This window comes from Mugil cephalus, chromosome 6, assembly GCF_022458985.1.
Source record: "Mugil cephalus isolate CIBA_MC_2020 chromosome 6, CIBA_Mcephalus_1.1, whole genome shotgun sequence".
Classification (NCBI taxonomy): Eukaryota; Metazoa; Chordata; class Actinopteri; order Mugiliformes; family Mugilidae; genus Mugil; species Mugil cephalus.
The window spans coordinates 753,070-780,174 of record NC_061775.1 but is presented as its reverse complement, the minus strand read 5'-3'; the positions used below and the strand labels follow the sequence as shown (position 1 = coordinate 780,174).

Sequence of the window (27,105 nt, the reverse complement as noted above, 5' to 3'; positions counted from 1 at the left end):
GATTTATCGTGCAGCCCTGGTGGTTTGCATCTTTTGGTAGGGCCTCTATATTTCTGCTCTCTGAGTCTTCTTTGAACAGTGGATTGTGATACCTTCACCCCTGCACTGTGGAGGTCGTTGGTGATGTCACTTACTGATGTTTTGGGGTTTTTCTTCACAGCTCTCGCAATATTTCAACTACTGTTGTTTTCCTTGGCCGACCTGTTCGACATCTGTTGCTCAGTACACCAGTAGTTTCTTTCTTATTCAGGACATTCCAAATTGTTGTGCGTGCTATGCCCAACATTTGTCTTGTTTTCTCAGCTTGAAAAGGGCTTGCTTTTCTCCCATAGACAGCTCTCTGGTCTTCATGTTGGTTTATCCTCTTTAACAAGAAATGCATTCTTAATAGGTTTCAACCCAGGCCAAAAAGTAGACTAGTCATACAGAGCTATTTAATGTTTAAACAATCAACCTTAAAGGCAACACTGGTCAACAAGAAACACCTGTCAGTCACATGTTCCAATGTTTTGCTCACTTGAAAATGGGTGGGTTCAAACAAAGGTGGTATGTCCCAAGTTGTTTAACACATCAAGATGTAAATACCAGGAAATAAAAGCTGACATTATGAACTCATCTTTTGATCTTAAACCCAAATGTCTTCAGTGAACAACAAAAACAAGGGAATTTGCCTTGTTTGACTTTTGGAGGGGACTGTATATATCTGTTTTTAGCTGATGTTTTATGTCTGATATGATAAGCTGGAACAAGAAGCGTGGATAAGCTGATGCTGCCATTCACTTTAGATGTAGTATAATCAAACAGCTATGGTTCATTCTTCTCTGTGCTACAATAGCATTTCTCACTTGATTCAGCTCAATATGGTCTATAATCAAATACATGTTGGCAGGAAAAATTTCCTACATGACAACAGGAAGCCTGGCTTTTTATAAGTTTGGTAAAACAAGCATCAGCAACCAGTGGACAGCAAGCTATTGCTCATTGTCTTATTTTTATCACTTTCTGGAACACACTGTACAGTTAGATAGTTGCTCTAAACCGCAATGAAATATTTAATGACTGCAAGTAGTGTAAAAACAATATAAACAATATAAAATTAACTACTACAGCTACTGCCATTTGAAATTAGCAGCTACTAAAGAGATTCTTGTGATGCTGAGATATATTCATCACCTTAAGAATACTACAGTATAAGTTCACTCATAAGAGTTGTAGTACCTGTAAGACGTAGTCGAGGACAATATGTCGGAAGCACTTGCGCGTGGCGGTAAGGATGTTGGTGGCTTCCTCCACCTCATGCTGCTTGTTGCGGGGAGCCTGAGCATTCTTGATAAGCGCTGCCTCCTTTTCCTCGCTCACTTTGTCAAATTGCTTCTTGGCTTCTTTGAATTTACGTAGGTCGCTGGAAAGGAAGAAAAGGCAGAACGGGTTAATTACTATAAACTTAGGGATGCCACAATTCTGAGTCTAATATCGAACAGTTCAGTACATCATCCACGATTTAACATGTTTGCTAATGGAGGTATATTAATTTTTCCATATACATGACATAGTATCCATGATTTCTATTTCGTTCCAGTGGATGCTGACAATACTGGTGCCAGATTTCACTATTACTTCAACATGACAGTGGAAATGAAGATAGGCAGCAACATGAATAGGCAGTGTGTAGACATTTCAGCTTCTGCACTGAGTGTAATTGGGAGGACGAGAAAACAGTAAACAAAAAATATCAAACTATCAATAGTCACTGGTACGCACTACAGAGGCCTGAAGCACTTTTTTTTTTTTTTTTTTTTTTTTTAACTATTGCAGGAGGACACAGAAGGACAACAGGAACACACAAAGGTCAAAATATTGGTTCTGAGGGCATCCATGAAGGTTAAAAGGTATCTGCCAAAACCACTTGATCCTTCTTTTGAGAGGGTCTTTTAATACTGTAACCACGTTTGTTTTATCATGCTTTTGGCCTGTATGAGATGAAGTTATATTTAAGTGCTACAACATGCTGAGAAATTATGAGGGACATGTACTGTGGCATGTTGACAGTGTAGATACAGCGTAGGGGGTTACACCATCATAAGTATTTATTACTTAAAATCACTGCAGCACTACAGTGGCGCTGAAGATCAAAACACAATGACATTTCAGAAAACACAACAACATTACAGAAAACACAACATTTTACAAAACCCGATATTTCACAAGACAACATTTCGCAAAACACAACATTACAGAAAACATTTCACAAAGAACGACATTAGAGAAAAAAAACAACATTTCACAGAACACGAGATTTCACAAAACACAACATTACACAAAACACAAGATTTCAGAAAATACAACACGACATTTCACATAACACAATATTACAGAAACACGATATTACAGAAAACGTAAGAATATTTCACAAAACGCAACATTACAAAAAACGCAACAAAATTTCACAAGAAACAAAAACATTTCATAAAAGACAACAACATTTCAGATCATGGAAACGGTAGGTTGTTTCTGATTGGAGATAACCCATGCTAAAATATAAGCTGATGTGATTGGATGTTTCGCTGCCAGTCAAGAAAGGACAAAACCCGACAGTGCAACGCAGTGGTTCCCAAGAGACAAGTCCAGGTGTGTTGTGGGATTTTGTGACAGCTGTGTTATTACTGCTTAATTATATAACTACGCACCCATTTATGAATAAATGTTAAATGTAATAGGGTCTATATCCTGGCTACCCATACAGTGGAAGACTGAATGAGGAAGATATCTGCTTTTAATTAAAGCCACGGAGCAAAGCACCAAAGCACTACTGTTATACTGCGTGTTTCTTATTATAATTAGGGCCACAGGGCAACACCCGGGCCACTATTGTTATACCAAGTTTCTTCTTATTATTTTTACTCCTCCTTTTTTTAGTCCCTCAAGGTGAGTTATACATCAAAACGTGCAGTTTCATTGGAATCGGTGTCCTATTGCTTTTCTTTACAAAATACAAATTTTTCTACTGCTCAGGCATACTTTCACCTACAGACTTTATTTAAACTTCAAAATGTAGACACAAGTCTTGTGTATTGGTGTATTAATCCACGTTTTGATAGATGACATAGTTTTTGATTGGTCACTGTTCAATGACCATGATCATTTTTGGAGACATTTTGAGATTATAATGCGCATGTATTGCGCAGAATGTTCGTACTACAGTGGATGACATCATCAGCCAGAGTGGGGAGTTGTCTGAAGCTTTTCTCTTTCCACGCTCCTCCCGGCCACAATTTACACTCTACACGCATGATTTTTTCCACAGTTGTACACAAACTTGTTCTGTCTCGTCAAAGCAGTGAATCATACAGAATTTAAACTGTGAGCCTCTGAGTGTGGTCACGTCTCTCTCTGCTCTCCATTGACTGCAATACAAAGATTTTCTGAGAGAAGCAGGAGGGACCCCCATTTAAAGCTTGCACGTATCTCCAAATATTTACTATAGAAAGACAAAAAACATATCAAAGTCACCTCAACGGTGATGGTTTTGCCAACAATCACTTTTCTGGAAGTGTATTTTAACTGTCTTTAAAACTATTTCCTGAAAAAATATGTTTTCCTATAAAATAAAATCAATCTTTCCTGAATACTCCTAACATAAATACTTGTATATATAAAAACAAGTGTGTGTTAGCTTGTCTGTTCTGTACTGCGACTACAAATGTTTCTTTAAATTCCGTGTTGTGTTTATGAAGCTAGATAGGACTGTGTCGCCTGCATAGAGTGTTCAGCGAACCTTAATATTGCCTTTAGCTGACACAAATTGAAAATAGTGCCTATAATATCAGCTAGAAAACGCACATCTCTCTCCTCCCTCCATTGTTGTTCACGTGTGTCACAGCGTGGTATTAGATCTGAGTTGTCCTTGTCCTGAAAAGGTGACTTTTGTGAAATGTTTTTGTGTTTTCTGTAATGTTGATGTGTTTTGTGAAATGTCATTGTGTTTTCTGTAATGTTGTTGTGTTTGGACCTTCAGGGCCTTTGACCTTCAGGGACAAGCACAGAACATAGAGACATCTATATAGATGAAAAGAAAACTTTCTGTGCTTGTCCGGCCACTGAGTCATTTGAACAAAGACCAATCACAGGCGTAAACGTATGGAGATTTGGTAGGACGTTTGCAACAGGAAGATGTGAGGTTCATATTTAAACAAAAAATTCTATTCACCTTTGTGTCCTCATATTCTGTTCACACAAAGCCTCCAGCTTCTATACTAAAATCTAAATTAAAGCCATGCTCTGAAAGTGCAGACAAACAAACAAACAAAAAAATAAATAATACTCACTCTTTGACAAACGTTTGAAGCTGGGTCTTGATTGATCGCTGGGCTTGATCAAATAATATCTGCAAAGAAAGAAAAGCGATTACAGACAGATATGTTTGGGGAAAAAATCTTTCTAAACTGACAATTCAAATATTAAATTGTTTTAATGAACATGACTAAAAAATGTTTTAAAAAGCCGATCGGTGGTTAGCACTGATGCCTCCAGTGAGAAAGTCGGGGTACGAGTCCAGGTCAGGCCTTTCTGGGTAGAATTAACATGTTCTCCCTGTGTATGCGTGGGTTTTCTCCAGGTACTCCGGTTTCCTCCCACCTCCGGAGACATGCTCGTTAGGCTGATTGGTGACTTTAAATTGCAAATGGTTGTTTGTCTATGTGGTGGCCCTGTGATGGACTGGACACCCTGGACCTGTCCAGGGTGTACCCCGCCTACCCCAATGACAGCTGGGATAGGCTCCAACCCCTGCGACCCTAGTGAGGATAAGCGGTAGTAGAAGATGAGGTATATTTCCTTTTCAAACCACAGCATAATTTGCTAGTCAGTGTCAGTTCAGAGTAGGATTTTTGTTGAGATCATAGGGTGCAATTAAGCAGCTAAATTTACACAAACAAGCTGACTTCGTAAACTCCCCTCATAAAGACATAAACACAAGAACTGACGTGATTCGCTTATAACAGCATGTGAGTCATACCCTCATTAACCTGCAGCCTTGCTTAAAATACAGCCACACGATAACTTTAAATAAGGCTTCAATGCAACTTTGTAGTCAGACTAGATAATATGAGCTGTGTGCTGGGAGAGGCTACCAGTGCCAAACAGATTGAGCACTGTGTTTGAGAGGATCATGTGCTGAAAGATCACTGAGTGGCAAAAACCTCTGGAGCAGTCAGCTGATATGACCACAGTCTCCATGACGGATGAGTAACAGTCGTAGGCCTGTGGCTGCTGAGCACTAGTGTAATAAGCCAATAGAAGGACTTGGTGAAGAAAGACTGTTGAGTCATCATAGTCTGACCACACTGCAACTCTTAAATCAGTCAACAGGACATACAATGTTTAATTTACTAGCAAGGATTTTATTTGACAAAGTTGCAGTCTGACTCCAAGTCTGACTAAACCCATCCCAGCTGACTTTGGATGAGAGGCGGTGTATACCCTGGACAGATTGCCAGTCTAGTACTGGGTTAACACAGAGAGACAGTCAACCACACTGATACCTTACAGTCAATTTAGAATCACCAATTAACCCGGTGGGAGGAATGCACACAGATGCAGGGAGAACATGTAAACTATACCATATTACCATATTTCTCCCAGTGAAACCATCACAGGACTTTCTGTGATAATCCAGTGTAAATCCACATCTCTGCAATTTGTGGGAGTGTTTAATTTTTTTTTAAAGTTTTGTTTTGCATCTTTTTTTATTCCTATTGTCACTTAAGTTTGGACAGATGTTAAGGTGCTAAGTTGAGATGTTGCTAACCCTTTTACAGAAAGCAGCTCAAAACCAACAAACAAAGTTGCGGAAGATGATAAAATGGATGACACGTGTTGCAGCAGATTTGATGTGTAGGATTATATTTAGTGATTTATTCAGTTTAAATACTGCCAGATAGTTCATAATTTTCCCCCTGGAATCAATAGAGTCTTATCAGATAAACATTTCTATTATTAGTAATCTGAATTTCTAAAGTAGCCAAAGTTGTCATAAAGCGGAGAGTTCTAAAATGTCCTTGGACATGTAGTGAAGTGGAAGGTAACAGATGCATCATAACCATGGATTTGAGTAAAACATAGAATTTGCTCATCCTGGGCCAATGTGACACATGAAACACAGACTTAGGGGGGCTCTAAATCGCATGACATTGTTAGGTAAACCAGATTCCTTGCAAATCTAGAGTTACAGAACTACTAACCAACAAGAGAAAATGTGTCTCTAAATACTCTTTGGAGTGATCTTGTTTCTTGACCCTGACATCTTTAATTTGCAAAAAATTTAGTCCTCTTTACCAGCACTTATATTCTAACTAAATGCTGCTTTGACACATGCTGCCATCCACCCACAAGACGTTCATATAGCTACAGAAAGTATCCTGGGACACTTAAGCCACCTTGCAGGTGTATGCTCCCTGGTGTATAATTAGGTGTGAGTGATGTTTTGTGGCGGTCGCAGAGGCCGTAGGAATCCTTGAATTATTTGGGTAATGTTCTCGCCATTGAAGACGGGTTTCATCAAGTGAGACTTGGAGGAATTGCTGTTGTTTTTATTTTATTTCTTCCAATTTATCTATTTTTTTCTTCCAAGTCAAATGTGATGTCTTTAATATTATAAAAGCCCAAAGATACCACAAATGTTGAATTCCAAACAGCAGTAACTCTTGCTTTAGACACTTATTCCAACAATAAGTAATGACAATGACAGCATAATGCTGGCTCGAGACTCTGGACATGTTATGCTGAGCAAATAGAGACAAGACTTGACAAGTGGGATCATTGTAGAGCAAGAGCCTCTAGCTCATCCTGTGCTACCTCTTTGCATTCGAGATTGTTTTGATGAGAGGACAAACAGTTGTGTCTGTAATTTTTGATTGTCGGTTTAATGCCCATCAAAGACTGACAATAAAGGAGTCAAACTACGGGAATTCTGAGAAAGAAAAAACAGTCACATTATCAAATCTGTGATACTAAGATCCATTAGCAGTCATGTGTTTGGTGGAGTGCATTGGAAATATCCCACAATATAACTTATAAGGCTAACACATATGTTACTCTTACTGAGGCCTTGAATGGCTTCTTGTGCTCCAGCTGTTAAGGCCATGACAAACACATCATAAATAAACTGACGATGACTATGCTTTCTTTAGTACTGCATGATTTATTCCAACAAATAGACTCCAACACATGGGATGCAGGGAAAAGATTTTATGAGACTCGAACAGGTCTCTCTATGGACTTGTATAATGGTAGAAGTAAGCTTTTATTGAAGTAGAAAGGCATGAAGGCATCCCAAACTTTTGCTGACATCTCAATCACGGTTAAATGAAAAAAGGTAAAGGGATCCCTTTTCATTTGAAATGTTTTGATTACACAATTTTCAATAGACCATACTTATTTTCTAACCAGTCTTATTTAATTTTATCTTTCTTTTTTATGAGTGGCTTTTAAGAGTGTTTCTTTCATGTGCAACTAAGCTACTGTGACGTAGCTGTACTGTGAAGTAATTTCTCATGTGAATCATTAAAGTCTGTCCAAGTCTAAGTCTAAGTTAGCACTTTGCGTCACCTTTTTTTTTTCTTAAAGCGATATGAAAGCTGCTTCTTACTCACTTTACTCACATTCATACGCAAATGGACAATTCTAGGGTGAGGCTCTAAAAGCTATTCTTCCTCTCACTGATGCTTCTACTCTGTCTAGTCTGCTGTTCTCTTTCCCACCATTAAATATAAGCTCAGACAGTTAAAGAGCTGTTCTGGACCCTCGGCCCATCTGGGCTTTGTCATCACACAGCTGTCAAATGGAAAAAATAATGACAATACATCCAGTTTCAAATGGCAGTGACATAATACCGTGTGATAGTTGATCATCTCCTGTAGGCTCTCTGCAAACTTTGTGAGACTGGACTGTAAAGAGAAAAAGAGGACAGGCATGAAGACAAGTAGAAAAAAGGTGTCCATGTACTTTTATAATCTAATAATGAAAGTAAAATAGTACAGGGGGAGCAATGCAGCTAGGCCTGCTTTAAAACACAAAGAGATGGGATAAATCCAAGCTCTTCAGGTACAGCTAAAAATTTGAAAGCTACGAAACAATAGCACTTTGGGAAATAAATCTAAATTATTCTCTCCAAATATATGCATACTTCAAACCTAAGGAAGCAAGAGGCAGTGCTTGCCTAGGCATGCAGAATTTATATGAAATAACTAAACATCTGGCCACCGCACGACTCAGTGGACAGTACGAGGTTGCACTAACACTTTGATAAATTGACTGATTGGTAACAGCATCAAGGATGAAATGCTGTGCTCAATACAGAAAAGTGTAGTGTTTGCAAACAGGAAGGGCTGTAAAGAAACTGCAGATTTTCTATCGGGATATAACAAGATTATTTTGTGTTTACCTCAATGACATCATCTTTGGTGGACTGCTGGGCAAGCTCACGGATCCCGTTAACAAACTGCTTGTTAGCTGCATTGTAGGCTTTTCCAGCATCAATCATCCCAATACACAACTTCACTAACTAGAGACAGAAGGAAGCAGAGGGAAATATTTAGAAATTTAGAAAAGCATTAGGAGAGGCCAATTCAGTGAATAGGAAATGTAACCAATGATGTCATTTGACTCTTACTAAAAAATGCTGAGGAATTGTGGAATTGGTGTAACCTGGAGGTGGAGGGCTGACACTCAAATACTGGATCTTCTTCAGTAATCTACAACAGCCTCTATTTCCCTTCTGACTCATTGGGGGTAAAGATAATTCCAGGTTACATAAGCTCACAACAAACTGGCCATTCTCCATCTGCTCCCACAAAGGATATATACATAACCTGAACGTGTATCTGCAATCAGAGCAGCTAAATATCTCTACTAATCAAAGTAATTCTAAGCAACTTTACTCAATGATTAGCAAGTGAAAAATCATTAAATAAACTGGTTAAGGTGAGAAAGCAAAGGGTAACTTTAAAAGTAAAATATTTAAGACTTTGTTCTTCTTGTTATCGCACCACTTCTACTGTTGATGCACCATTTGATTTTTAGAACATTTTTGGTTAGGTGATACATTTAAATTGTAGGTGGTTCATTTAAAATGTAATTTACCTAAAACTACAGCAGCAGCAACTCTGCATGCTCCATTAGACAAAGCTAAACCTACACTTTACTTTACGGTACGGTTTGGTCTAACTACAAAGTTTTGTGGTGTCTGGCAACAGAATGTTGTTAGTGGGGGTCTTTGGGTCCTATGAGTTCTATGCATTGATGTGGATCAGTTTCAGATCTAAGGAATTTAGAGGCCAGAGGCCTGTATCATGAAGCGAGCTCAACTTATCTGGTTTTACTGCAACTTATCCAGGTGAACCTATCCACAACATTGACAATCTGGACAACTCCCTACAGCGGGTTTGTCTTGTTGTGAATCAGTGAACGCGCACATATAAAGGACGGGTTCCATGGCAGCAGACCAATCACAATCATCAGCTCTGATCAGCCAGAAAAAAGGACAGCATATGTCTCCTACGAGGAGACTGATTCTGCTTCTGAAGAAAAAGTAAAACTTACTCAAACACTGTGGCTACATCGATGAGACGCCAAGTGGCATGGCAAAGGATTGCAGACTGCATAAATGCGTAAATTACACATCAATGGCTCAATTAATTTACATTTAACGCAGCCATGAATCCCAATCACTGTGCAGCATAGATGAATTGCGTGTATGACAATTAGTGTCATTCCCCCAGATGTAGCCAGATAGAGTAAAAAGAACGTGGGACATTTAACGCAGCCATGAATCCCAATCACTGTGCAGCATAGATGAATTGCGTGTATGACAATTAGTGTCATTCCCCCAGATGTAGCCAGATAGAGTAAAAAGAACGTGGGACAAACCAAGCACAACATCATTTCATCTATGGAGTTGGATTTCTAAATTCTATACATGGGCTACAATAAAGTTGGAAGCTGATGCCACAATTACATCAAATCAATACATCAAGTTGTTGGCCTGAATGAATGGCGGCTCGCAATTTGGGCTTCAATCTCAATCGGGTCTTCAATGAAAGGGCACGTGATTCTTTCCCAAACAGCTGATTGGCTGGTGGGTGGAGCCTTTTAGCAGATTCAGATAAATCCTGAAAGTTACCTTGACCCAAAGCAGGTTTGCCGTTTGCCGTTACCATGGTAACGTACATCGATAAGAATGAATCCAACTTTGTGATACCGGAAACCCAGGGTTAACCCTGAAGTTACCTGCTAAATCCGTAATCCTGCTTCGTGATACAAGACTCAGGTAGACACCATGTGCCGTTCTTCATGTTTTTTGAGTTGATCCTAAACGTTTTTTTGTCATATACAGTGGGGGAAATAAGTATTTGATCCCCTGCTGAATTTGTAAGTTTGCCCACTTCCATAGAAATGATCAGACTCTGGTTTTTATGGTTGTTTACTGGTTATGGGTATAGACAGAATATCAATCGAAAATACATAAAAAACACACAATCTAAAAGTTATAAATTGTTATGTATTTTATTAAGGGAAATAAGTATTTGATCCCCAACAATTCACTTAGAATTCAGGCTCCTACAGATTGGCTGGTGCGCATGTGGCACACAGCTGTGCTCAGTCAACTAATTACCAATACTCCTGATCTTAACTCGTCATGTATATAAAGCACACCTGCTCTAAGAATCAGTTTCTTACATTCCAACTTCTACAGCACCATGGGCAAGACCAAAGAGCTGTCAAAAGATGTCAGGGACAAGATTGTAGACCTGCACAAGGCTGGTATAGGTTACAAAACCATCAGCAAAAGGCTTGGTGAGAAGGTGACAACTATTGGTGCCATTATTCGCAAGTGGACGACCCATAAAAGGACCATCAACTGTCCTCGGTCTGGAGCTCCCCGCAAAATCTCGCCTCATGGAGTGAGGATGATGATGAGAAAGGTGAGGGAGCAGCCTAAAACAACATGGCAGGAGCTTGTTAATGATCTGGAAGCAGTTGGGACCTCCGTCACCAAGAAAACAGTTGGCAACACACTGCGCCGTTATGGATTGAACTCTTGCAGTGCCCGCAAGGTCCCCCTGCTCAAGAAGGCACATGTACAGGCCCGCCTTAAGTTTGCCAGTGAACATCTAAATGACTCAGAGAAGGCTTGGGAGAAAGTGCTGTGGTCTGACGAAACCAAAGTTGAGCTATTTGGCATTAACTCGACCCGCCGTGTTTGGAGGATGAAAAAACGTGAGTATGACCCAAAGAACACCATACCCACGGTTAAGCATGGAGGTGGAAACATCATGTTTTGGGGCTGTTTTTCAGCAAAGGGTACAGGGCAACTTCACCGCATTATGGGGCCAATGAATGCAGCCATGTACTGTAACATCTTGGACAAAAACCTTCTTTCCTCAGCAAGAACACTGAAGATGCCTCGTGGGTGGGTTTTCCAACATGACAATGACCACAAAACATACTGCCAGGACAACAAAGGAGTGGCTCAAGAAGAAGCATATTAAGGTCATGGAGTGGCCTAGTCAGTCTCCAGACCTTAACCCGATCGAAAACCTGTGGAGGGAGCTGAAGCTCCGAGTTTCCAAGAGGCAGCCAAGAAACTTGAAGGATTTAGAGACTGTCTGTAAAGATGAATGGGCCAAAATCCCTCCTGCGCTGTGTGCAAACCTGGTGACCAACTACAAGAAACGTCTGATCGCTGTGCTTGCCAACAAAGGTTTCTCTACAAAGTACTGACTTGTGTTGTGCTTGGGGATCAAATACTTATTTCCCTTAATAAAATACATAACAATTTATAACTTTTAGATTGTGTGTTTTTTATGCATTTTTGACTGATATTCTGTCTATACCCATAACCAGTAAACAACCATAAAAACCAGAGTCTGATCATTTCTATGGAAGTGGGCAAACTTACAAATTCAGCAGGGGATCAAATACTTATTTCCCCCACTGTATAGTTTATGTAGCGGAACTAATGTTGCCACAGCAACAGTAAGATTGTAACGCAGAGCAGTTGCCTTGGTGTGTTATTGCCTTGGTTAGGAAGACGCTTTCTCTTATGCCGATTTGTTTAGATGTTTACGGTGTCATTAAAGTAAATATAAACGGATCAAGCCGACCCTCAATCATTTTATATGGTGTCAGAAGTAGTTCAACAAACGACCAAGAGATAAAGTAAGAAGACAGACGGCCAAAAGGAAAGAAATGGCTAAGTTTAACCGTTTGACAAGCCGACGGAGTGGCCTGAGTGGAAGCAACGGTTCGAGAGATACAGAATCGCAACAAAACTTCACAAGGATGAGGGACAAATACAAGAGAGCTGCCTGATTTACGCCGTGGGCAACGAGGCAGAAAACATTTTTAAGTCATTCACGTTTGCTCAAGAGGAGGACTGCAATGACTTCATGACGTCATCGTTATGGACCAGTTAAACAACTACAGGAGCTATAGCTCAGTAGGTAGAGCAGATTGTCCATGAACTGAAGGGTTAACGGTTGATCCCCTGAGTGTGCCATATGCCGAAGTGTCCTTGAGCAAGACACTGAACCCCCAGTTGCTCCCAGTGCAACTGGCACTGGTGTGTGAATGTGTGTGTGCTTGTGTGAGCGAATGGGTGGATGTGTCTCTGACTGTAAAAGCGCTTTGAGTACCTTTGGGTAGGTAGAAAAGCGCTATATGAGAGCAAGACCATTACTGTTTAATTTTTCCCGAGGAGGAATGTTATCCACAAACAAGCATGTTTTTATCAATGGATCCAACAGCCGGATGAGAAGACAGAGATGATCTCTCAGAGGACTGTGAGATTGGAGTAACTCAAGAGGAAAATATCCGCAACCGCATCGTCATCCGAATACTGGATAAAGAGCTCTCCCGCAGTCTGCAGCTGATGGTGGACCTGGCGCTGACGCAGTAAATAAAGACTGTCAGACAGTCAGCGAGGTTGCGGCACAACCTCCTCCTCCTCCTGCGGGATCAGTACAGGAGGTGCAGTTTTAACGCAAAAGCATGAACTGGAAACCACAACAGCAACAACAAGGCAAGACCAAGGACACAAAGGAAAAGATTATCCATTAACAGGTGGACATAGAGTCAATAATCTCCTCAGTTGGGCCCTGTCAAAGGATGAACTTGGTGAGGCGAGTAGATGAGTTGAAATGCATCTAACCCACAGTGAGCATGCTACTCTAAAAACTGAACCAGTCAAACTCAAGTTAAGAGATGATGCTGTAGCCCTTTCCCATGGTACACAAAGTGAAAGTGGAAAAACAGAGGATGGAGAAGGATGGTGTCATTAAGCAGGTGACACAACCTACTGAATGATGCGCTCCCAGGGTACCAGTCCTGAAGAAGAACATAGGTACAGACCAAATCTGCATTGACCTGACAAAACTAAATAAGTCAGTCAAAAGAGAACGCTATATCCTAATCCTACCTATCTCACCAAGTTGGATCAGGAAAAGGCCTGGGTGACACAAGCAGTTGTTTCAAAAGAGTGTGTGACTCCCAAGTCATACACCATCAACACACCACAGGGAGCAGTGTTGAGGCGGAACTGCCACCATCTCCGGGCAGATCTGTCTTCACAACCTACCCAAGACACCCTTCTTTCATCAGCTGAGAGCACAGGACTGTTTGTTCTAGTCCGAAAGAGGTCACAAGCCTCACACTCCTGCACAGACATCAGGACAGTATCGAACCAGAGCTGGATGACTGTGCAGACCAGTCAACAGGCTAGTCCTGTAGACAGACACTGATGTGTCAATCATATGGCCTTTGTGGGGATTTGAGAAAAAGAAGGACTCAATTTTTTATTTATTTATTTATTTGGAGAGAGAGAGAGAGAGAGAGAGAGAGATAAAGATAAAGAGAAAGAGAAAGAGAAAGAGAAAGAAAGAAAGATGTATGTTAACTGAAAATCATGTGATTGTGAAAGTGCCTTGGTTAAGTTTAATGTCATAATATTTGATTTAGTAATTTAAGATTAAGTAAATAACATAACGAGTTTGATATCTATTATTATTACAATTAATGGCATCTAGTGTGGATTACCAACATGTCTATGTTGTCATTAAAGTAAATATAAACGGATCAAGCCCTCAATCATTTTACAGTTTTTGTGTGTGTGCCTGTATCAGGCTGCGTCCTGCTGGGGATGGCTGCTCAGAGTCATTGCTATGGGGTGGAGGTGCCTGGTGTAATGTTCCATGTATGCTTTTATTTTGAAACTCCAGAGTGGAATGTCAAAGTATCTATGGTTACTGTTGTCTGTGGATATAAAGAAAAGTTGCGGAGCCACAGAAAGCAAAATGTTACAAACTTGCAGTCGAGGTATCCGGTTTGTGTCAAGATAGATTATAAACAGATCGTTACATCACGACACCTGGTATGGTCTAGGTACGTGGTACATGTCCAACTAACATTGAAACAAATGACAGATCCAAATGTTTCCCAGCAGAACACTGAATTGTCAAAATTGCTATTTGCTTCACCTATCAGTGGTTATAATGCATGATATATGCCTGATCGGTGTGCCAAAAAAAAAAAAGGTAAAACACTGGCAACTGAGCTTATGGTGCAGTAATGAAGGTGTACATATATTTGAGTTATTTGCGTCTTTGGTGACATTCCTGGGGGGAATTATCTACTTCTAATGTATTCTCTAAAAACAGATATCTGGATATGAATGTAAAATTAGAAATTGGCATCAGGCTACTGCAGATGGATTCCATTATTGCTGCTGATGCTAACAATACGTTTACTAGTGCTGGCGCTTCTCATTAAAGTTTTGCCAGCTGAAAAATGCTTCTACAAAAATGGACGATGGTGATTTTTGGCATTTCCCGTCAGCAGATGAGTTCGAAGCACTGCAGAGAAATGGAAGATGATGCGGCAGCAAACTTTCAACATCTCAGCAATGTAACCCACTCAATTCACATCTTCACAGAGTCATGTCATGCGCAGAATAAAATCAAATCACAGTTGTCCACAAATGGAGTTCTTAATTCAAATTTCAATAGTTTGTAATCTGTAACACTGAACCACATTTGCATGTAATTTGTTTATGTTGTTTTAAAAGTTCTTTGACTTTCAATTTAGTGTGGCTTTGCTTGTACTGGCCAGGAAGTTGCTGTAGGAAGCTCCACAAAAAGTTGAACATTGCTCTCTTCAGACAAGATTCCACCCAAGTCAACACATACACATTCAAAAAATACACACTCTATTACACCCATAATAACGCACACAACACACACCCACTCTCTAGAAGATCCTTCCTCTCCACAGCAAGAGGGGAAGTGAGGCCGTGGCTGAGTCACAGAGGTGGGGTGAGGAGGCGGGTGGGACTCTCTAAGACTGTAAGTCCAGGAACAATGAACTGGGTCCTTCCAAGCTCGAGGTCTCACTCTCTGTTCATGAACACACTTACAACTTTTAATGGGACAATGTACAAATGCCGATTTACATTGTCTGGTTGGTTTAGTTCATATAAACATAATGCCAGAGATGAACTGAAATGTAAAATCATCACACCACAAGATGAGAAAGAGAAAAACTGAGAAAGAACCCCCAAGGCAGGAATTATTTATTTGCATTAAAAAATAGGGATTCTGTTTCATAGCATTTGTTTCCCGTCTCACTATGGGAACACCTCTTGCATGACCTCACCAGAAGTCCAAATCACATTATGCCAGTCCTGATAGATTAGCCCTGTGGTATCTATGCCAAGAGCATCTGACACCTTGCCCCTATATAATAGGCTGGCATAGCTTTAATTGTTAATTAAAGGTTCTCACAGAACCTTGCAGACAACTGTCCTAAGCTGAGCTGTCCATAGATCTTAGTGCACATCTCATTCATCCTACGCATTGCTCCCAACCTTAAAGTTACAATTTAGTTGATGAAAATAGCAACAATTTTGTTAAGCTATCTGTGCAAAATACAAGTTAGCTTTACCAGCAGGTAGCAATACGTTGTTCTTTTTCCTTTCTATGCTAGCCAGGAAAATATTTATGCTTTGTCTTCCCCAATAGCTTGTTACTAAACTCTCAGACTTCCTACCATTGTAACCCTCTAACTAACCATGGATACCTGTGCTGACAACTGTGCTGCTTTTCCTCATTAACTGCTTCGCTGCTCTCGGGAGCAAACCCAAGGTTGTGTGAAGACGCTGAACCACAGGGAGGGTCGTATATGTCCGAGGACTTGGCTGACACCTGGGCCAAGCTAGGTGGATGCAGATTTACAGCCAAATTAATTTGCCAAAACCCAAAAACAGAGTTTTAGTCAGTCTTCCCGGAGCTACTTGATGAGACATGGAAAGGCAGCGAGAAGCACCCCATCATGGGAGTCTCTTCGTTGGATTGTGAAGGACCCATAGCCTCTTCCATCCAAGACAGACCATTTCCAAGTTTCACTGCAGGAGGATGTGACCAAGAAACCAGATTGGAAAGAAATCTGTATCATAATGGACCATGTTCTCCATCTCCATAAGGTGGCCATCAAAGCTATTGGCCTCATGGTTCTTCAGGAGCTCCTTGACACCCCTGTTGTCCCACAGGGACTCTTCACAGGAGCAGTCAACTTCGTGCATAAGAGATGTGAGGAGAAAAAGAGAGACAATGAGGCGCTAAAACTCTGCTTGCCGAGCAAGCTCAACTCGCCACTCCTGTGGTACCATGACAGTGATATGCATGGGTTGTGTCTCATACGGCTCCCACTTTCAGAATCCGAACAGTGTACACAGCACAGGCAGTCACCCAAGCCTCTAGAGCAGGGGTCTTCAACATCTGTCAGGCCTAGGACTCCCAAACTGATGAGTGATTAAGTAGGGACTCCCTACCTACTATATGTGTTCTATATTAAATTAAGGTAAGTGCTATTGATAAATATACATTATTACTATAATTTTGCATTCAATATCAAGCTATACAAATAATACACAAGTTCAAATATTCATTTTTGTTATATCAAACATGTGCAACAGTAGAGTGGCCGTGCAACTGTTGTAAACATAAATATACATTGACATTAACATACTTGTGTGTATTTGACAGATAGAGAAAGTGTCAGATTCAAGTCTCTACTTTAAACATACCTGAGATATGTTTAGTGAGATGTCTGACCCCGATGAGAAGCAAACAACTTATATAACCTTGGATGTACGGATGTTGATGGGAAGTTGCAATGCTAGCCCCTCTATTGCTAATATTGCAGCATGCTTCTGGAGGACTGAATAGGCTCTCGGCCAGTTGTTGTTGGAACCTGACAGTCAGCATGTAATATGCAGCCTTATGATTGGCTCAGCAGTGATAGGAGCGGGGCCCCACTGTGTATAGGAAGCTTCAGTGCGGTGTTGAGACAGCTCCTGTATCGCTGAATGGGTTAAGTGCTGAAAGAAAAAGTTTTCTGCCTCCATTTGTCACTGTACAAAACATTGTTTATCTGTAGTGGGTTTTTTGAACTATTTGAAAATAAAAACACAAATAATACCCTAAAACTTGGTAACAAAGAAATATTTTTTTCAAAATGCAATTTATCAGCAAATATGCTGGAGACAAGTCCAGGGACAGATCTGTATCTTTCCACTTAAAGGATGGCCTTTGTGGCCACCATGGTGGAGCAAATGAACAATTACGCAATGTTTTTCATGGGCGGTACTCACTTTGTCAAGCTTGGATTCCAACTCACACACATCTCCCTCCACTTCCTCTATGGTGGCTCTGTGAGAACAAAAAACACAAGAAGGCAGAAATGCAAGCATGAATAAGTGGTATCAGTTTCAATGATATTCAGGAGTATGAAGAGATATATAGAGGCACAAGACATGCAGTGGAGCACTGTGGATGTCCTCAGTGTAACAGTATAACTGTATGGTTGGTTGATGCATCACCGCAATAAAAAAAAAAGGCTAAACTTTGATATGTAGTCGTTTGACACTTCATATCACCAGAAATTTGAGTAGTATAGCTAGTTGCTACATCACTAATCTGAAGACAGCAATAGAGCAAAAGAAAATTCACACTAGCTCGACAGCTTTATTACTTTTTAAACATTTTGCTGAACATGTTTTTTGAGGCAATATATTTTTCACATAAAAGTGCACCAATCTAAATGAAAATATTTAATTTCAAGGTTTCCATATTCAACAAATACAGCTTCTGGAAACTCCATTTGTAATACATGATACAGTGCGCCTGTAGAGCACTGCCAGAAGCAGATAGAATCAGGTCTGGCACTGTGCACTTTAAAATGTGACAAGGCACAGCTTGGTTCTCTACAGGATCAACAACCTACATGCTTCACAGTACCACGGGAAAACAAAAGGAAACCAAAGAGAAAACAGAAACTCAAACAAGTCATCCCAGCAGTGCCTCTGTGAATTTATCCCTACTATTTGATATCAACCATGTCACTGAGGCCTTATTTTAATGTTGGAAAGATTAATAAGTTGCTAATTAAAATCATTCTGAAGTTGTATAAGTATATAATGTTTGTATCTTCTCTTAAATCAAACCAAAAGACAAGACTACAGTAACTGCACCACTACTAATAATAAAATATGGGGATTATATTATGCAATATTCAAGGACATTTCTGCAGAAAAGTCAGTAAAACAGAGACTTGAATTAAAGGGCACTTATCACAGCAACAGAGCTTATGTTCAACACCCTTGGACACTAGACAACAATTATTACCATTAAAACATAGATCTTCAACAGCTTTTAAGTCTTCTTGATCTTTGCTATATTGCTGGATTTGTTGGTTGCTGTTTTTGTTTAGTTTTTTTCCATTTTTGAGCAGCACTTTGGTCAGCCTTGGTTGTTATTAAATGTGCTTTATAAATAAACTGGATGGATGGATGGATGGATGGCCGCAAAATCTTTGGTTGATTCGCCATTTTATATATATATATATATATATATTTTAATTTTCCCCACAAATTTAAATTTCTTTAAATACACAAACATGAATCCAACATCTGTATGTCTGTGTCAAGTCAGTTTATGTTTCTGAATATTTCAACCTGTGTATTATTTGAATAGCATAATACTGAATGCAAAATGATGATAATGTATATTTATAAATAGTACTAGGCCAAGTTTAATAGAGAGCAAATATAGTAAGTAGGGGGTCCCTGCTTAATCTCCCACCAGTTTTGGGGGGCCCTGGGTGTGTCCAATGTGGGTAATGGGAACAGGAAAGGAGGACCATGGAGGTTTTTCCATTAATTAATACCTCCATATTAAAATCTGATAAACTTATCTTTATTATCAGGATATGTGCCCCAGTCTTTTAAAACTGCTGCAATTAAGCCATTACTTAAAAAACCCAGATGTTTAAGCCAACTATTGGCCAATTTCCAACCTTCCTTTTATTTTTAAAGTTTTAGAAAGGGTTGTTGCCAATCAGTTGGTTTATCATTTAAATAGGAATGTTTGTTTGAAGAGTTTCAGTCAGGTTTTAGAGCTCATCATAGTACAGAAACAGCTCTGGTTAAAGTTACCAATGATCTCCTCATGACTTCAGACGATGGACTTGTCTCTATACTTGTCCTGTTAGATCTCAGTGCTGCATTTGACACTATTGATCACATGTAACAAGAAAGATAAGCCTAATTGGTCAATATTGACAATGAATATGCACTAGTCGAAGAAGTCTGTGTTTGACTATGATTTGTACATAGGTGGCGCGACAGTAACCAATTCAAAAGCCGGCAGGAGAAGAGGATAAATTAGGGAAGGAAGGGGACCGCAGTTCATTTAGCTTAAATGACCATTTTCATTGTTAACTATTGCTACAAGAAATGCATAATAATAATAATGATGCATTTGATTTATGTTGCACTTTTCCAGATGCTCCAAGTGCTTACACTTGTATTGTATGTATTATTCTTTCGCTCACACAGTCACACCCTGGTGATGAACGGAAACGTGGCTGCCAGTTTGTGCCTACAGCCTCCGACCACCACCAACATCACTCACTCGCAATCATACACCAGGAAGCATACGTCTGGAGGCAAGGTGGGTTAAGTGTCTTGCCCTAGGACACAACAGACGGACTAGGGATAGGACCTTTTGGTTATTGGATGATCACTCTACATCCTGAGCTACTGCTGCCCAAAGTGGAAATATAAGTCCAAATAAATTTAACTAAACAATATGCATAAATAATACACGACCGTAAATTATAGCTGTCAACAAATATCAAGTCTAGGGGGCTCCATTTGTCAATGACTGCGTAAATGTTCATTCAGATCAAGGTTCAACAAATTTTTCTTATGTTTTACTTCTCTCCTCTGGGTATTCCAGTTTCCTCCCACCTTCCACATACATGCACGTTAGTTTAATTGGTGATTCTAAATTGTTTGCCTCTGTGTGTTTTGGGGTCTGGCCAGGCCCAGCCTGAACTGGATACATGGGCTTTCCTCCCTGTGGGCCCACCACCCGCAAGACGTGCATGAAGGGTCTGTGTGCATTGTAGACCAAGTAGACCAAGGCAGGGGTCTTGGCGGTCTGATCCTGGTTATGGAAGCTGGCTCTTGGAACATGGAACGTCACCTCTGTGGCAGGGAAGAAGCCGGAGGTTGTGGAAGAGGTCGAGTGCTATTGACTAGATATAGTCTTTGTCACCTTCAAACATAGAACCAAAGTTCCTTGAGAGGGATTGGGCCCTCTTCTTTGGAGTAATGCTACGTGAGAGGCGTAGGGCTGGGGTGTGCTTTTTGCTTGCCCCAAGACTCTCTGCCTGCATGTTGGGGTTCTCCGGGTGAACGAAATGGTTGCTTTCCTGCGCCTTCGGGTCAGGGAACAGGTCTTGACTGTTGTTTTGGCTTGGGATGCACCGATCCGCCTTTTTCACCACCAATACCAATATCAATATCTGAGGTTTAGTATCACCCGATACCGATCCAATACCAATACAGAAAAACAGCATGGATTTAGGGTAACAAATGTTAAGTTTCATTGTGGAAAAGATTGGGATCATTCTTTTGTACAAGGCAACATCAGACTTGACTTAAACATTTCTTTCCTATTTTTAAAAAAACAAATAAACAGATATAAATGTACTGAATTACTTATTTTTTTAATAATTGTGCACCAGTAAAACAAAAATAAAAGCAAAAATATCATATCACGATTTTTTAAAAATAAAATCACGATTTTGATTTTATCACAATCTCAAATTGAAAAATGAAAAACAGACAATTTAGTCCAAAGAACCTTTATCAATAGATTTTATTTTAAGTAGTCACAGTTGTGCCTGCATGTGCAAACAATCGAGTTTAAGGTAAACAACAACAACATTCTAATAAAGTGCACTCTTGCAAAAGTAGTAACAAAGATTTCTACCGTCTTGGAAGGTACCATATCTCTTGCAAGATAAAAGGTAACTGCTTCTATTACCTCATTCCATCGCTTGCTTGACTTGTCATACGGAGAGCCTTTGTTAAATGCCTGTGTTAATGTTGACTGTTTGGGTCTTACGCTAGCTGCTGCCTCCGCATGCGGTACCGGTGCCGCCGGGCCCCTCGCCATTTGGCTCTCAGCATATTGTTTGGGATGCTTCCTCTTGAAATGAAAGCGCAAGCAGATGTTCTGTGCACAGAACAGGTTTGCACGTCAAACCTGTTCTGTGCACAGAACTTCTGCCTGCGCTTCATCAGCTAAGGAAAATCCAAACCAATTAAATATAATGGAAGTGGAATTTCTTTTAGTGACCAACTCCGTTTGGCTTTCAGCCATGGCTCTCCATGCGGCTACCGCTACACACATAAACAAGAAGGTGGGTAAGAAAGCACGTCACTGCCCGTAATTCGCTATGATTGGTCGATCAGGTTGACGACATAATACGTCTGGTGCATCGGTGCATCAGCATATAACTGCTATTTATAGAATGTGCCCTCGACGATCCCATGATCTCTACAGTTTGACAGATCGTCTTCACCTTGTAATCCTTCCCGTTTTAATATCCTCATATCGCCCACCCCTAACTCCAGTGTTATATTATTGTAAACAGACCATGCAATTATTGTTTGATGCAATACGTCTCTGTTCATGAACTTTTCACACCTCAAAGTCCAAACCAATCTCTTATTTTATTTTTAGTCACACTGGAGTGATTCCATCACTATCTGCATCATTAGTTTCCTCCCCTCTCAATGTGATACTGCAGTTTTGTTTCCAGTTTCTTTGTAACTTCTTGCAATTGGTTTGATGGACTGTTACATTGGGTTGGGCACCGAGAACCGGTTCCTAAAGTCTGGTTCCAGAATCATTAAGATTCAAATCTCTTTCAAATCTTTTTTTTCGGTTCTTAAATGTCCCACTAGTTTGTTTCCAGGGTTTGTATTACTCAACCTGGCGTGCTCCGTTTGTTTCTGGGGTTTGTATTACTCTGCCCAGCATGCTGCGCTAGTAAGAAGAACATCACTCCTCTGAACATGGAATGCTGGGTCGACCCGCTGTGAGAGCTGCGTGCCTGTTTTTTCCTCCCTGGTATGTCATTGCGTACATTGCAGATAGCATTACAGTTTGTTGATAACCTGAAGGATGGACTGGTCAAACCACCGCTCTTTAAAAAAGACTGCTAATATCAGAATAAATCACTGTGTCCTGCACAGAGCCTCATCAACAATATGAGTCTCAAAGGCTTGATTTTTTATTGTGCTGTTTCCACCAGCCTTCTAGTACTAGTCAAAGTTCAGACCGAGTGGTAAATCTACAAACATAGAGACACGTAATTCTTCAGAAGTGATTCAGTGACCACACTCCAAAAGATTGCTTCATCTGTGGCTGCCAGCCAGCAGCTAGTGTGGATTCATGAGGTGATGTGGTCAAACAGGTTTGAGCTTTGAGCACAATGGGCTTCTCTATGGGCTGGTGGCACAAACCTTAGCACTTCAACAGAAGTTGACCCTCCAAGATCATCCACTCTTCACATACTTCCACTTTCTTCTTAATTAGAGGATATTTTCTCATCTACTCTGAGAGTGTCTGGTCTGGATAGAAAACTAAATTTAGTTTACACAAAACAATATCTGAACAGCTATTACGATACTGTAAGCCAGAAGGTGAATCTGCACGGCCCATGCTGTGCTTTTCTTTGTCTCAACTGAGAGTAAATTGAATCTCTTTGGTTTATAGACTTAAAGAAAAACAGCTTCTTATAGATCTGTTTATATGTTTATACGTTTAATACAATGAGTGGACTAAGGGATAGGGATAATCAAAATAATCATTGGTGGCAGATCTAATGCCACAATCATGTTTTTGGTAAATAAATCAATAATGACTTGCTTCAGACTTCAGTTAGCCTAAAGCAAGCCTGAATAACTAGGTTTGTGTATTTAGATGTGTCAGACAGTTGAAAAGCTCTGAACTACCAGACCTCCATTTGACGTTTCTCTTCTTCCCTCTAATGGTTCTTCCTCAATCAACATTTTAAAATGTAGGAAGAAGATTATACATGGCTTTGCTCTTTTAAATTACATACTAATGCGTGCCACAACAGCTGATCAAAGGCCATAAGAAGGGGTCATTTTCTTGGACTGAAATATCTGTGCTATTTATTGCAAACAATTCAGCACTACAAATCTGTTACAGTGGATGGAAATGTGAAGAATGAGGGAGAGCTTCAGTGCTGTGACGTAGATCCTGTAATTGTTAGAGAGCAAATCAGTGGTGACATAGCGGGGGGGTCCTGCTGTGGTAAAACCCCAAATCAGGTTCAAAGGCTTCAACTACATCAACAAGATGAAGTCACTACTAAACCCTTGGATTTGTGAAATTCTGCTGGGTGTCATAATGACTGGACATGAGGTCAATTTTGCTTTTAGTGTACATCCTCTGTTTTCCTATGACATACACAAGTGGCAGGAAGGAAACACAGACTAAGGAGAGGGTTGGAGCTGCAGCGTATTCAGTAGCCACAGCAAATACTGTAATGACTGTAGCCATGATCTTAAAAGAATGCTGTCTCATTTCACTATATACTGCTGTGCTGGGGATGCCTTGCTGGAGTTGAAAGTGAAAGACATTTTTCTGTTGCTGTGCTTTGTGTCTATATAAAGTCAGTACATTTGGAAGTTCTTCAGAGACAAAAATGTCTAAAACAAGTAACCTAATGCAGGAAACACACCTGAAGATACAGATTATCAGTCAGAAAGGGTTAGCTACCGCCAGATCACCAGGAAGTGCATTTGCAGTCCTTCAGCAGTTGGATACACAATGCAGAAATACAACGAGCCAACAGCTTGGAAGACAAACCAAGATCTGTGCGTCCAAGGGTCCAAGCATTCTTCAGCAAGAAATGACCGCATGCTGATCCGCATTTGCAGGGAAAACCGCTGAATGACACACATGACATCACAGCAGCTCCAACAACAGTGACCAAACCAAACTGGTGTCCAGTGTTCCACCTGCACTGTACGTCGTCAACTTTTAGATCACGGTTTAAGGTCCTACCAGGCTACCAGCCCCTGATCAATGAGAGACAGAGGTTAACCGGGCGTCATTGGGCCCAAGCAAATTCTGGTACAGAAGGCCAGGCCAAGCATGATCTCAAGCATGTACAGAACCTACTGTCAAAAATGGTGGAGGTAGTGTCATGGTTTGGGGATGCATGAGTGCTGCTGGTGTTGGTCATCTCACTGTCTGTGATGGTGCATTGGATTCATGCGTACACTGCTTGACTGCTTCCATCAACTCAATCCCCGGACATGAGGCACATTGAAAATCTTTGTTGGGTTATCATTGTGTTTTTATATAGCGCTTTTCTGCCTATTGGTACTGAAAATGCTTTTACAGTCGCAGACACATGTACCCATTCGCGCACACATTCACACACCAGCACCATGCACTGGGAGCAACTGGGGGTTCAGGGTCTTCCTCAAGGACACTTGTGGTACATTCCAGCAGAAGCATCAATGTCAACCTAATAAAATGGCAAAATATATATAAAAGATGTATAAATAATTGATTTTGCCCACCAGAACTTGAGAAACAATTCAGATTTTGACAGTAAATCCTCAACCAAATCAATTTCTTCTCCTCCTTCAGCCATTGTGCAGTGACAAAACAGCTATTAAATCAACAGAACTATATTTTTGCTCTTCCAGCTCACAACAGATTTAATGGAGAAGAAATATGAGGCTACTCTTGAAAAGTTGAAAGCTGAACTCAAAAATGCCAAATCAAAAATCACACTAACAACATATTGTTTTTCAGGAGATGTATTTCAATTATGGAACGAGCGATTGAGCCTTTAGTTGAAAAGAAAGGTAGGACAACTTTGGTCGTTTGGAGACATTTTGGATTCAAATTGTCGGACGTGGAGCAGAAGGAGATTGTTTGCAAAGTTTGTCGCGTCATCGTGTCTGCACCCCAAAGCAACATGACAAATTTACTTAACCATTTAAAGTTCTGCCATAAAGTGGTCTATGACAAAGTATTGAGAGAGCACAAGACCCAAAAAAGCGCATCAACGTCAGCCACCGCCACCGCAACACAGTCCTCCATTGAGGACACTCTTTACAAACTCCCATATCCCACTGGCTCCTGGCAACAGCGAGAGATAACAACAAACAACAACAATTGAGTGATTTCAAAATCAATCAAAATAATCATGATTATTATTTTTTTCCATAATCGTCCAGCCCTAGTAAATTCATTAATTCATTAATTTACTTAATTTAAGTCATTAATTGAGTAATTAAAAGGAATCTTTAGGAATTACTTAGTAGATTTAATAGATTATTTAATTGAAAAAAAGGTATTATTTAATAGGTATTCATGGAAGATATAATTATGTCTGATATTTTTAGGCCAGCAGAGGACTGGCAGGCCCTGAGGGGCCACCACTGGTATTTACTAAGGAAGTTTAATTATTAATTAAATGATATTGATTCATGGAGAAGGAGTGGGATTTAATATGTTTTTAACTTCAGCCCACTCCTTTTCAGGCATGTGAACCAAAAACTGCTAAGTGTATAATTTTGTTTGTTTTATGCATTGTGTATGTATGCACGTATATACCTACATATATACCTACATTTGCTTTTCGAGTTTTTGTTTGAATCACTCTTAATGTAAGGTTTGAACAGGCCCTTAGGAACAGTAACATTGGAAGTTGGGACTTGACAAAAGGCAGGAGCGCGCTAGTTGGTGGTCTGTAGACCAATCAGAAGGCCAGCAAATCATCAACAGGCCAATAAAATCAGAAATCTGAGGAAAAACCAACCTAACAATTAAAAAAATGTTAATGGTAAAGTATTTAAATGTCAGGTTTAAGCTTCAACCAGAAATTTTTTAGGACTTTTATAAGAAAAATTACTTCTTAGCAAACCAGTTGATTAATTTTCTGCAGATCAACTAATCAATTTCATTCCTGATACCTTTTCTACAAATATACATTACAAATGTCTTTCAGCTGCCACCGCTCTGGTAAAACAACTACTTCAAAGTTAAAGTACATTAAAGACTAACTGCTTTGTAATCAACGACATAGCAGTAGCACCATCCAAACAGCTCTTAACTGCCTTTACTAATAACCACTAAATAGAAGTGAACCACAGCTCAATTAAATCAAACTGTAACAAGGCCCACATGCTAACAAGCCTGCAGCTGGACTCTCATGGGAAACTAATCAAAGTGCTAATCTCACTACGAGCACCCATCATCAGCCTCTGGGTTCTGTATTAAGAGATGCGCATCAGTGATCTGCTGGCTCAACAGCTGCTGTGAATGACTAAGGGGAAACGTTCTGAACCAATCGGGATAGACAGAAATGAAAACAGGGGAAAATGTTTATGTCAATTACAGTAATCAGTTCAATTTCTTGACAGCTGATGTCTACAAGGTTTAAAAATATCCTTCACTAATCTCTTTGGAAGATTTAACATTTCAGTTCTGCATATGTTTAGATCAGTTTGATGGAAATGAGTTCAAGATCATTTCTTCTTAAGATACCAATATGAATAGCACGCTAGTCATTTAATATTAATTTGTTTGTGTTGTTTGGCTTTCTTCAAGACATTACTTGATAAAAACATATCTGATACGTAAAACA

General features: G+C 40.0%; 1 protein-coding gene across 7 annotated transcripts in view; it reads right to left on the bottom strand.

Annotated features, from left to right (window-relative positions):
• The window catches only part of LOC125009670 (arf-GAP with coiled-coil, ANK repeat and PH domain-containing protein 2-like), a 75,896-nt gene that overhangs the window by 43,318 nt on the left and 5,473 nt on the right, over positions 1-27,105 (bottom strand). For 6 of the 7 annotated variants that reach the window (XM_047587820.1, XM_047587821.1, XM_047587822.1 and 3 more), the window contains exons 2-6: positions 17,702-17,759; positions 8,441-8,560; positions 7,890-7,943; positions 4,326-4,384; positions 1,219-1,402 (exon numbers count right to left, since the gene is read on the bottom strand). In XM_047587820.1, coding sequence (XP_047443776.1) covers positions 1,219-1,402; positions 4,326-4,384; positions 7,890-7,943; positions 8,441-8,560; positions 17,702-17,759 — 475 coding nt within the window. The remainder of the gene's footprint in view (positions 1-1,218; positions 1,403-4,325; positions 4,385-7,889; positions 7,944-8,440; positions 8,561-17,701; positions 17,760-27,105) is intronic. The other variant, XM_047587827.1, reaches the window with a different exon arrangement.